This window comes from Triplophysa rosa, linkage group LG15 (genome assembly GCF_024868665.1).
Source record: "Triplophysa rosa linkage group LG15, Trosa_1v2, whole genome shotgun sequence".
In the NCBI taxonomy this organism is placed as follows: Eukaryota; Metazoa; Chordata; class Actinopteri; order Cypriniformes; family Nemacheilidae; genus Triplophysa; species Triplophysa rosa.
The window spans coordinates 8,178,980-8,192,956 of NC_079904.1; the positions used below are offsets into that span (position 1 = coordinate 8,178,980).

The 13,977-nt window shown below is 39.1% G+C and overlaps 1 protein-coding gene across 1 annotated transcript in view; it reads left to right on the forward strand.

The window, feature by feature from the left end:
- The window catches only part of stxbp5a (syntaxin binding protein 5a (tomosyn)), an 87,347-nt gene that overhangs the window by 16,996 nt on the left and 56,374 nt on the right, over positions 1-13,977 (forward strand). Inside the window, exon 3 of the mRNA XM_057352536.1 lies at positions 13,190-13,271. Coding sequence (XP_057208519.1) covers positions 13,190-13,271 — 82 coding nt within the window. The remainder of the gene's footprint in view (positions 1-13,189; positions 13,272-13,977) is intronic.

The window sequence follows — 13,977 nt, forward strand, 5'->3', positions numbered from 1 at the left end:
GGTTTATAGACAATAGCAGGAGGAGCGTCGGGAAGGCAGAGCGCTGAAGGGGTGTGGCCGTTCTTGTAGAGCCAGCGGGAGAATAAGTGTGTGCGTGTCTCAGATGCTTCAGAGTCATATAGTTGATACCCATGGAGGATGAGCATTGAGGATGAAGGTCAGCGCATTAACAAGGGACACACTACATGTATAAGGAAGCAGAATATATGTGTCATGAGAGAGAAAGAGAGAGAGGAAGGAGATTAGAGGCAGACGAGGTTGGTGGGGGGTTGTGCTCTTATCTTCAAGCTTTGGCTTTGGACTCAAGTGACATCACACACAACAACAGCATTTGCATCATGCACACAAATGGAAGGTTTTCATTGATGCCAAGTTGGGTCCCTGAATCCAAACATATGTTTATAATCTGCTGTCTATCTACCTGCCTGTCTATACGTTCTGTATATAAGCTGAATTATGTTACTCCTCATTTTCTCATCCTCATCCATCTCCATTAGCTCTTCACGTGGTGTGCATTCCAGGTGTTGAAGAACTGTAGGCGTGAGCCAACCGAGACGCTAATGATATTATACACAGCGGTGTCCATATGTTCCACCCCACGGACGCTCTTGATGCAGACACGCTGTCTAATGCGATATGGCAGTAGGGACGAGTGCATTAAAGGTCAAGACGATCGGGAGGCCGTCACTCACCGTAATTCGCGTTGGCTGAAATGCCACATAAGTGACGTGCGAGGATATCGTCAGGTGGCATCGGTCGAGCCCGCGTGCGTGTTGTTTAAAGGGCTCGGTGATAAAATCTCACTGATGCACCAGGAAAATATTACCGTCCCAGCGGGACGTGTCTCATTTCTGGAAGCGATATGGTCGTGTTCTTGAATAAGGCACTTATATACCTCAGAGGAGACTTTGGAGATTCATGCAGCCTTCAGCTGTGCCGAACTTCTTTTCTAGGGGCAAACAAGTGATTTTGTTCTCGCTTTCAAGTTTATGTTGATGGCTGTTGGGGTGCAGATGAAAGAGTCACAGCTGGAGGGGGGTTGTGATGTTGCGAATAAGAGATTTTGTGAGTTATGCAGTTTAACCATGAAACGGCAGATTATTTACAGATTCTTTAAAGCATTACTGTTGGTTGTGTTTTTTATTTGGTTCTTGTTTTATAAGGAAGGAATAGATCAGTTAAAGGTGTAGTTTACCCAAGAACAAAAATTCTTATCATTTATTCACCCTAATGTTGTTGGAAGTCAATGGGGGGTAATGTTGTTCAGTTACCAAAATATCTTTTTTCGTGTTTTGCAGAAGAAAGAAAGTCATGTTTGGAATGACACGAGGGTGAGTAAATGATGAAAGAATTTTCATTTTTGGGTGAACTGTCACCTTGTTTATTCGACCTAATGACTTTCACTATTTTGTGTCCTTCACATAAAAGCATCACATGACTTCATAAGATGAACAGAACGCACGTCTTGAACGGCACGGCTTTTGAACGTTGGTAAATGAAAACAGAATGCTCATTTGTGGTTGAATTGTAATTTTGATATAAACAAAAATGAAATAAAGGTGCTGTAGTATTTTGTGAGTATGATGGATTGGCCCAATATTCTCGTTCCTCTGCTTCTCTTGTTTCCTCTTAAGAAAACAAATGGCCTTTTTTGTAGGAATCTGAACAGAAATAGTAATGCTGGACTCAAAATGACCCCTGTGCGATATTCCCAAGGGAAATTGAACTTCTTTGGTTTTCAGAAATACCTGAAAAAGTTCTCAATGGAAAGAACAAAAGCACAAGCGGTCAAAATACAGAAGAGGAAATAATGGGCAGTGCAGCAAGTCGGTATTTCTTTGTTGGTGTTGAAGGATGTTTCTTGTCCAGGCAGCGTGCTGACTCATAGGAAGAGCAGAGCTTCACACTGAGGCTTTGTCCTTGACGAAATTCTCTAGAATCTGGTGAGAGGGACAGAGGTATTATGGGTCGGTGCACTATGCGCCACTGTTCTGCCTTATGATTCACCCCTGGGCCTGTTGAGAGGGGTCAGCACCAATTTGTAAGCTCTCAAAAGGAACATGAGTTCTTATTATCTCTCTCTCTCATTATTTTTTCATGATCTATGTCCCTCTTTAATTATTTTACATTACAGTCTATTTCTAACTTTATTACTGCTCATTTGTTTTTTTGTTTTTTATTTTCATATTTTGTTTTCATTCACCGTGTGCTGGACTTTCAAATTTAGTTTTCATTTTTATACTTTTTATTATTTTGTAGGATCCTCACTCTGGGCTTCTGCCTCCTCTGTCAGTCCTGCTTTTCTCTTCTTGTCTGGTTCTAGTCATCATCAAGAGAACATAATACGCTTGAGGACAATACTTTTTCTCACACAGTGTCCTAATTAGGAACGACGTGATGCTGAGCGATACTTAGAATCTGTACGCACTTAAAGTGATGGTAACATGCTATGTCATGCACTCTGACTTCTTCACACTGTTTTTCTCCCGGAAAAGCACGGCTAGGCAAAAGAAAGAGCCCGCCCATGCGCCAACCGACGAGCGAGACCCAATTGTCTGCGCTGCGTCAAGTTTGGTTTCGGTGCGCGGCAGCTCGTTACTCTTGCGCTAGTGAAGTTTAGGTGTGTCTGTTTGTTCACGGCATTTCAGTGATGGATGTTAATGGATATTACTTCGCTTTCCTGTGGCTCAGTGGTTAGAGCATGGCACTAGCAATGCCAAAGTCATGGGTTCGATCTAGGGATGGGCGATATGGCCCTAAAACTCTATCACGATAATTCCTGGTATTTGTTGCGATAACGATAAAAATGACGATATATCCATAACGCCATCCACGGCTGTTTTTTGCGTCAAGTGATAGTAGCTGCATGTAGTCTAGACCCTCAGAAAAACAAATATTATCAAAAAATAAAACTTACCCCAAATCAAACAGCTCCTAAAATATACCTACAGTATTTTTGTAAATATAAAATATAATAGTGAGATACGACTTCAAAAGGTTGTAGTAAAGAAAAGTTAAATGAACTAAGTAAGGAATAATTGACGACGGGCCGTTCAATTATCGAAAGTTAATGCACACCCCGAGGTGGTAATGCGGCCACGACGCGAAGCGGAGTTACACCTCGGGTGTGCATTAACTTTCGATAATTGAACGGACCGGAGTCAATTATTCCGCTTATACCACGGTCACAACACCACAAGACGTTGTTCTGATACCACAAGACGTTGTTACGATGTTTTATCTCAAGACATTTGTATGGTATTTGTCCCGGAATGCACTTGCTGGTAGGACTAATTTCTTACGCATCTCATCTGAAGGCGTTGCTTGAGCCTGCATGCAGTTTTCCGAGAGCGAGAGGAAGACAGACAGTGCACATGCACACGCGTTTGCTTCACTGAGAGTGAAAAGACAAGTATTTACAGTATATTTGATTTGTTTTCGTCGTATTTAACACCCCTGTCATATAAGAAGAGTATTAAGAGAAAAAAGTGACATGGAGGTTTCTGCGCCAGCTGCGGTTCTCGCAGTGGCATAGAAAGCTTCCTGCGTGTTTTAAGTCCCGTTTACCCATTCCACAGACGAATTTAACATGTTGTTGTTGTTGTTATTTTTGTGCTTCGTGTTTTACCTTTAACCCGCTGATTGTGTCATGTAGTTTGCCGTTACCTTTGATACATGCTTTAGTTTTTCGTCTGAACAGTCCTGTACAGTGCTCTCGCCATTGTTGTTCAAATGTTCATGCTGTCCATAAATATTAATAGTTATTTCTTCTCAGACAATGGAATTTGCCTGTCACTGTGTCTGTTGTTAAATACATATTCACTGGTGGACAGTAGGCTAAACCTGGCGAAGTGATATGGAACTGTAATGCGGTCAGCAGACCTGGAACACCTTCATAGGTGTGTGTTTAACTGAAAAATAATGCACACCCGTCGAACGTTCGTCAGCCAATCAGAATGAAGCATTCAACAGCCCCGTGGTATAAAGGTCAATAAACACATCATGTCATACCTAAAACTGTGTCACTGCATTCTTGGTTCTGTATTTCTAGTCATGTGGCACGATCGGGGCGGAGCCCTTAGGTTTTATGTGAGAAAGCCATGAGTTGTTTATGTTTTTTTACTTCTCATGTGTTTTCTTGTGTCTCGTCATTGGCCCCGCCCCTCTTGTTTCATGTATTGCTTCCCTGCCGTGTCTAATGTTTCTCACCTGCCCTGTGTCATTATCCCTCGTTTGTCTCTCCTATAAATGCCCTCATGTTTCTTTGTCCTGTGCTCGTGGATTGTACTGTGTACCTTGTACTTCGTGCCTTGTATTGTGAGTTCCTGTTCGTTGTCCGAAACCTGTGCCTTGTTTGTTTGTTTATTTAATTACCTTACCCTGCCTTGACATTGTGTCGTATTTTAGTTCGAGAGATTTTTGCCCCATCGAGGGAAGTGTTTATTTTCATGTTTTGCATTTTAGTTCGCCCTTGTTCTGTGATCCCCATCGTGGGTTTTTGTTTTGTCTTTTGTATTTATAATTAAAGTTTTGTTAACCCCTTCAACCCCGCTGCCTGCGCTTGGGTTCTTCCCCTCCGTGATCCCTGACAAACTCTATATATTCTATTGTTGGGTGGAAACGATCGATCACATCACGCTGTCAATCACTCTCTCTTGAACTGTGTGAACCTTCTCTTCTCACAGCAACATACACTGAATCTGTCTATGACTCGCGCTACAGAAAGAGAACAGAAAAATGCGGATAAAATAAATCTAATTAAATAATCCATGCTTTTATAAGCTCATAAACGTATTTAAAATAACGTAATACAAACTCGCATGTGTACTGTATGTAAACAGGCAGCAGTGCTGTGCACACTGTGTCGCTATGAAAGCACATGTGGGCGCGAGCTGTGCACGGGACGCTCCGTTCATCCTGTATATAACAGGCAAGAAATCGTATTAAACAATTTGCGCATGCGCGCATAACATCTAACGAATGTTTAAATAAATACTTTTAGCCAAACTAAATGTTGTGGTGTAACATATTATGACTATCAACGAATACTTAACAAACGAATTCAATAAAACGAAAGTGAAACTAAACATTAACTCGGATGCATCTACAGTGCCAACCTAAACGAGATTTAGAGGTTTTAGTGCAAACTCTTTCTCAGCTTCACGTCCGCCCTCCGCTATACCCGTTTTCGCTTCACATATGAGCTGTGAATGGGTCTCACAAAGAAATACGTCATCAACTAGAATTTATCGTTTATATCGCGGGAAGACTAATTCCTATCGTGTGGGGAATTTCTACAGGTATATCGCAAACGATATAATATCGCCCATCCCTAGTTCGATCCCAGGGGATTGCACATAGTCAGAAACAAAAAAAGTGTATAATACAATGCAATGTAAGTCGCTTTGGATAAAAGCGTCTGCCAAATGCATAAATGTAAATGTAAATAACGCTGGATTTGGAGATCATTTGAACTGATAGATGGCGCAGTCCCAGGATGCCGGACATGAACTGCACGCGGTAAGTGAAACTAAGTCATATGTCTGTGTTTTGTTGGCAATCGCTGCATACGTGCATAATTGTGTGCTCGTGCTGTAGGTCCGTCCCACTGCCAGTCTCCAGCAGCTTGTGTTTCTCCGGAAATAATCGTACAGCTGTATCTATCTTTTATAAATGTGACCAAACTAAACACTCTTCGAAGATATGACGTATGCAATACTACTGAATAGGTACTCAAGATTAGTATGAGATTGGGAGAAACTGCGTGTGATGCCTGATCTTTAAAGTGAGAGTTGACACAGCCAGTTGGAACATTGACAACTTTGTCATATTCAATGTTTTTATCTCACAATCGATGTCTCAGTGTCATAATAGGTATACAGTACATGAGAGGTTTCCAGTGAATATCAGACGACAGAAGCTCTGATTGACGTGGAAGAGAAAGCTTTTATCGTTTTCTCATGCCTTGCTTAGGAAACCGTGTCATACGTGGAATGATGCCCACAGCAATACATAACCAACAAAACCGCTTAGATGATTCACAAGATATTATCACAAATTGAAAAGTAAAGGATTGTGTGTATTTAAATAATCTCTAGTCAGATGCATTTACTGTATATTAGGACTGATTTCTTTTTTTCAAAATGCTCAATTTCAGAGTCAGACTTTCCAAACAAAGAAATTCAAGATTCCAGAATCCTCCGCAACAAGAACAAAATGCGTTCTTTGCGACACCTAAGGACATTTTATTTAAAAAAAATTCATCTTTTCTTTCTCATTTTCTCCTCCTTTCTTCTTTCCCTCCATCACTATCTGTCTCTGCCATCTCTGTTTTTCACCTTCTCTTCCCCTCCCTCTCTTTCAGTCTTTTAATGTTTGGCTTATCAGCAGTGTGCTCTGGGAATTGCTCCAGTGTTGGAATTCTTGGCTGTGTGCGTGTCGTACGGTGTCCTTGGACAGATAAGACAGTGAACGAGAAGTTGATTTTGCTGTAGCGTTAGAAGGAATCGCAGGGGAAGAGACATATTGTAAAGTCTCTCAATGGGGGTTGACCTTCCATTTGTTAGATTAATAGTGAAATATTAGCCATCTTCAATGTAAGTGCATTGCACCATAACCTTGTTGAAGTCACAGTTGGACGCCTTGCCAATAGAAAATGTGTCTTTATGTGCTAGGAATATAAAATGTGGAGAATTTTAAAATATGCTAATATCAATCGTCCATTATTTACTCTTCCTTTAAATCAAACATCTAATGTGACTGGATATTATGACCCTTAAAGGAATCATTTATTTGGTTTAATGTGTAGCTCTCTGGAGTCATCGCTCTAATAGGCGAATGTCCTTTATCATCTTCCTACATACCCGTTGTGCGATCTCACGCCATGCTTACAGTTAGGGCCATTAAACGATTAATCGCGATTAATCGCATCCAGAATAAAGGTTTTTGCTAACATAATATATGTCTGTGTACTGTGCATGCTAATTTTGTATTAATATACACATATATATACACACATGTATATATTTAAGAAAACTATGAGACATTCAATATTTATATAAATTCAATAAATACATTTAAATATATACAAGCAAATATTTCCTATATATATATAGTTAACTCCAAGTTAATAATGCAGTAACAATCTTTGGTTGCTAAAGCTTATATAACATGCACTCTGGCATTTGGGGTGTTTAAAATATTAACAAAGGTAAATGCATGTGCCCACTCCCAGTTGGTCTCATGCATTATTTATTAAACAGGGAGAAAATGTTTTTCGATTTATTCTTTTTCTTCTCCTCCCATTTTGCGTCTCATTTGTGTCTCTTCTTGCATAATCCTCTTTGTTAAAGACTTTAGGCTTCTGTATGTTTGATTTCTTCATGTTCCTGGAAACCGTGACTAAACACGTGTATAGCAGTCACCCGTCTAGTTTTCCCCACAGTGCTGTGCGTTTCAATATGACACCTTCAATCCAAACATTTATTAAACACTCATAATGACTGCAGCAAATCTGAGCCTCCTCTCGCAGTATCAGACACAACATCATATGCCGAACGTTTAAACGTTGATTGATTAGGAGTGTAGAGTTTCTTTCTTTGCTCCCAACGGGTTGCAATATCCAGTTTCATTCCCAACACACAGTGATTCTGTCTCTCTCTCTGCCATCGATTCTGTCTTCTTCTATTCATCTTAAACACAAAGAACATTCGATATGCATGATACAGTCTGAAGGTATTTTACAGGCTCATATATAAATGAGATGAATCGCTCTGTGTGCAACTGTTTCAGCTTTGAAGAGATGCATCCTGTAGGTGGATAACCTGGAAGCTTTCTGAAGCACAAATTGTGTTTGTAGCTCATTTTGATAGAAATATACTGTAGCTCTTGTTGAGAAGCATAGTAACCTACAGTGCAAGAAGGTTACAAGGACTACTTTAAAATTCAGTAAAGCCCTTGAGAATTTTTTCTCTCAAAGTTTATTGCTTCGACATTGAAGTTAGACATTTTCTTCTGTAGCTTCTGGCTACAAGAAAATCTATTAGATCTTTATGCTTTCTCTCTTCTCTTTCGCCTCGACTATCTTCTTGACTATCTTCTTGTGTTTTTGTGGTTTAAAGGGTAGGGTTTACATCATCATCTGTGAGTGATGAACAGTGGGTCTAAATTTAGCCTGAAGAACAGGGTCATTAATAGTCTCTGGTCCATCACACCCAACTACAGCGAAAGAGGGTTTATTGATGCACAAAGCCCTTTCTGTTTTGTTTGTCCTCCAGTATACATTAGTTTACACTCTTTAGATCTGTCTATTTGGATCACGAGCAAGAACAAAAGTAAAGCAGTGATACAGTCTGTCTTTCTTTATAACATCCTTAAAGGGATAGTTCACCCAAAAATGAAAATTCTTTCGTCATTTATTCAGCCTGTCATTCCAAACCTGTATGACTTTCTTTCTTCTGCAGAACACAAGAAGATATTTTGAAGAACGTTGGTAACCAAACAACACTGGCCCCAATTGTCTTGCATTGTATGGACCCAAAACCGCTAACACATTTTTCAAAATATATTCTTTTGTGCTTCACAGTAGAAAGAGTCACATACAGGTTTTGAACGACATGAGGGTGAACAAATAAATATCTACTAAATATGTATCCATACGGGCATGCAATGGATACAAATGTAAATGCATACAGTAGATACAAAAGCAATTTGATTGACAGTTATGTTTTATACAAATCACTTGGCCTCTTGGTCAGTTCTTAGCCACAGTGTTGTATCTTTGCCAGCAAATATCATGTTAAAGCAGGGCTGTAATGCTCAAGCCATCATATTTAGTTCAACAAATACAGCATTACATACTGTAAGAGCCGATATCACATGGACGAAAGCCAAGACTGCGAAAAAAAAACCCTGTCCACGTATGCAAATTTTTAAGACAAGGGCAGCTCTGTAAAAGCAGCAAAACATGAATAAGTGTATTAAAATTAATCATCCCCGGTTGCATGTTTTAATAGAGCCCGCCGCATGTCAAGAGTATCTGCGGAGGGCTTGTTTCGGAGGCGATGTACACCCGAGCGTGCTCAAGGTGAAGGCGGCGTGTTGCAACGACAGCCACAGCGCTTGCAACTTTAATTGTTTGGGTTCCCAATAAATCAAACGGGTCCCTGGGGCTTATTTATTTGGAAAGAATATTAGACAAATTAATTATTCCCAGGAGCATTTGAAAAAGGATTTTATACTTGTAGGAAAAGTTGCTTGCGTCGCTGGAATTATGTGGATGTGTTTTTGTGTTTGTGTGTTGTTTATGTTAGGTTAGGGTGAAGTATAGCTGAACATTCTTGACGTCAGAACAGAATAAACGTCACCATGGGTCCCCTAGGCTGATTCTCTCTTTTTTTCATCCCTTCTTTAGCTCACTTCTTACGACAGCCTGATGTCTGTGATACAGGGGTTGAGATTGCACACGCAGAATAGTGAAGCTACTAACTCTTTTTATATAAACAAAAATCAGTTATGAAACAAGCACTTTATATAAGTCTTCATATGGTTACAATAATAATTTATTATTTGATTTGATTCATTTTCATCGTTCCTGTAAACATTATTTCTTCCTAGTATTTTCTGCCGGGGTGTACTTCCTGCCTTTCTCGCCCCACACCATTTGCCCCTGATCTCACCATATCAGCCAATTCCTCTGTGTCCTATTTCCTCATTACATGATGGAACACTGGTGTCTAAAGCAGGTGGCTACAGGTGGTCGGAGGATGAATGAGATTCAAGGCGTGTCTTTATCGGCACACACAATATCCTCTGGTATCTTCCATCCCTGTCACTTCAGAGCGTCTGTGATGGATAGATGAGATCAGCCGCTGCATGACTGTACGGGCTTCCTCTTGGTGACAAATGATGCACTTTAGTACAGTGCTGCAACTTTAGAACGCAGCCAAAATAGTGTCATTTCTCAAGGCACAGTGTGTTTGTTTAGCAAGTAGTTTGATGCATAGATGCTGTGACTGTTATTTTGTGCATAATGGTTGAATGTTAAAGGTCCAATGTGTCAGAACAGAACACAGGACAGAAATGCAATATCATATATAGGGATGCACCGAAATGAAAATTCGAATAAACCGAATAAAAATGAAACACTTGACCGAACATGGCTTTTCGTATTTCTTCTATTTATTTAGCCAATTTTTTCACTATTGCATAAACTGAATGGTCAAAATGCTTTTTATATTTTGTCTTGCTTTTCAATATAATACAATATAACTTAAAATAAAATTTAGCAAAAAAAGTAGGTTAAATTAAAACAAACAAAATGAGCCCTCTCACTTCTTGAATAGCATATATTAGGCCTATGACTGACTGCTGAAAGAATGTACTGTACTCTGTACCCCTACAACTAAACAATTAATTAAAAAGTGTCATTCAACATTATAAGCTAAAAATATGAATAAACGAAAACTGTTGGATTATTATAGGCTACATTGCAAAATTATTCCGAAATTTACTCCGGCGCGGCAAGTTCCATGCTGTGTCTTTCTCTGACACTTTAAAATGCTACACACACTGCCAACATGTTTGCTGCATTAATAAAGCACATCTCTCTCGCTCTCGCTCTTTCTCTCCCTGCTCTGGTTGCTGCTTGATCATATCACATGTCATGTTCGGTTAAATTTATTCGGCCATTTCACTTATTCACCGAACATGCTTTTTGTGCCATTTTCGGCCGAATATTTTCGATTGCCGAACATTCAGTGCATCCCTATTCATATACAAAACTATGGCTTCAGAGGTGTATTAAGACATTACATAATGAACTGTTATGTTTTCACTAACTTAGAATGAAGTATTTCTATCGACATACACCGTGGGCCCCTTTGCATGTAATTCGCCATGTTTTTTCTACACGACATCTTAGTTCTGTGTCAGCCACTGTAGTGCTTTGAAAAGGTATGGGTGGAGTGAACCGTTGGTTGCAATACGCAACCTCGCTGCTAGATGCCGCTAAATTTCACCGACTGGTCCTTTAATTTGACTTGAAGTTAAATTACATGAATAGTTCACCAAAATATGAAAGTTGCCATCCTAGATGCATATGACTTTCTTTCTTCAGTTAAACACAGATTAATGATTTTCTACTAAAACATTTTTAAAAAACGCTATCACGTAGATAACGTTTATGAGAGAAAAGGTTTAATGTTTTGAGTTTATTTAGTGAAACAATAATAATTAATTATTTGTAGTCATTTTTACAAAACATAAATATCCAGTAAATATACAACTAAAAATACCAACCTCAGCTGGAGTTCGCTTCGCTGTTGCCCGCAGCAGTGATCTCTTTACAAACTTTTTTTTCCACTTCTGATTTCGCATTTCAAGGTTGAAGTTTACATATCTAAATCGTAAAAGTTCCTCTTTTTGGCCAGATTACGTTTCTCCATGTCGCAAAATCTAGGAGCAAGGCGTCTACACCCTGAATTTATAAGGGCGTGATATTTAAATTACGATTGATTTCAGCCGCCGCATTTATCAAGGTACGATCATTCGTACAATGAGAGTGGCGGCATACGAATGTTTGATAAATCACATGTGAACCCTGTCGTAAGATGATTTCTGCGCACGGATCTGCACTCATTTCTACGTTAGATGGATAAATGAGGCCCACTGTGTCCCTTGCAAACCTCAAGCAGGTTGTGTCTGTGTTTATAACCCTTCCCAGTGTAAGACTCCATTACATACATCATTATGTATGCTTGTGTACTCCTGTCTGTCCTTATCTGTCCTTATCTTATTGGCAACACTTTCGTTTCATCTGTTTTAATTGTTTCTTTCTTCCACTCTTAATGTATACGCACTTGGATTTTGCACCCCCACCTTTCTGTCTCTCTTTCCTTGCTCTGGAGAATGAATGTGTGCAGTTTCCAGGTTCCCAGTAGAGGTTATCATCAAATTATATCTCTACAGAACACACGCACACACACACACCCTGCGTGCCAAGCCGACACACTGTTGTTCAACCATAAGCCTGCTAAGACATTGCACAGACAAGTATTTAGACACAAGTAATAAACAGATGTTTTTTTAAAAGTTACATGCAATGACTTTTGATCTTGATTGTGTTTTTACCCAACTATGTTTTTGTGAAATTTAAAGCTGAAAATGAAAGCTTACAATAATATATAATTTGACATTCTTAAAAATATCTTATTTTGTGTTCTGCGGAAGAAAGAAACTCATACAGGTTTGAAATGACAAGAGGGTGAGCAAATGATTACAGAATTTTCATTTTGTGTGAACTGTCTCTTTAAGGATTGATGTCAAAATGTAGGCTGTATGTGGTGTAGATGCTTTTTTCTGGTGTAGGGCTCTATAATTGCTGTGTTAATGATTGCTTTTTGTACAAAGGACTGTAATTGGCCCCTCTCATAGTGAGCTTTTTAAAATGAGGAGAACGTTTTGTCACTGTGTGTTAAATTCTTTGTTAATAAGGAACGAGTACAAGCGATTGTTGAGAGTATTCAGTCTTGGTAAAGGGAGAACATGAAGTTTGACATTGTAAGATGACATACATGTAAAGTGAAACATACAGTAGGCTGTTTTCTTTATTAGCTTTTTTGACTGGGACTGAAGGCCAGCAGCTGGGCCAGAGGGATTGGCAGGGGGAATTAACTGATATGAAGAGGGTTTTTTTAAATCATGTTTTTTATGTTCATGTTTATTATGTTATTATATCTTTATTGTGTTTTATTGTAGTAGTTGAGCTGTATTTTTTATTTATTATGGCTTAAATCAAAACAAACCAACTGCAGCTTGATTGATTTTAATTGGAATGCACAATAAAAAACATGATTTCTGAAAATTACAATCTCATTTTGGAACCAAACTCTTCATATGTTGTCCGCAGATAATGAAGAATGACTGCCATGCATTTTATGTTTTAAAATATTTAAAAAATCATATTTATATTAGTATAACAATAGTAAATAGTATCATTATGGCATTTAAGACATATATTATATTATATTAGTTGTTATCAAACCTCAGAATTGTGTGACTGCCCAATCAGAATCGAGCATTCCCAAGAGCCTTGATATTTAATATATTATTTATATTTTAATAAACTGTAATATAATATTTTCAGTCAGACTTGCTCTGCAGTTCTCTCCTTGACTCAAAACACTTTCAGATTCGGCCGGCCCGGTGTGGAGTGTTACTGTCAGCATGAGAGCGGAGCAGCCGTCATCCATCTACAGTTTCTCATAAATGAGGTGAGCGTTTCTCTTTCTTCTCTCATCCCGTAAACGAGGTGAGCGTTTCTGTTTTTCGCTCACATCCCGTATCCCGCTCAGCCCCATGCTGTGAGCCTATTCCCTCAGAGCTCCAAGAGGCTGGTTAAATAATCTAGGATGAAGCCTCAAGAGGCTTAAATGATCCCTCAGCTTGGAGCCTTTGCTGCCATATACCCTCTTGTCCTGCAGAGTGGCCTTGGAGGGACCCTACAGTAGAAGCAGATATTAGCATTTCATCCCCTAGAGTGTTGCCAGCAGCTGAGACCACGGGAATCTCTTACATTAAGCTGTCTTGTAGATAGTATTCCTTAGTGTCAAAACAATTAGTTTACTGTTCACAGGAAAATTATGTTTGCACAGGAAAAGTATGTTTGTATGCTGGGGAGTTGAACCCAAGACTTCAGCGTTATTGGACCACGAGCTGTTAGTTGAGTTAAGGTTAACATGTTGCATGACAACACTCTGAAAAGGTGAGATTTATTTGAGCACTATTCCTGAATGCATATAGAACGTTTATTTACTAACTTTACATTAAAAGTAGGTTTTAATTCAGCTTTTAATTTATTTTTACATAATCATCACTCAGTATGAACTTAGCTTTTGATAATCAGGATTTGGTGCTTGAAGTACTTGAATGTGCCTTTTTAAAATTGAAGTCCTGGAAAACCCTTGAAAACAACCATAT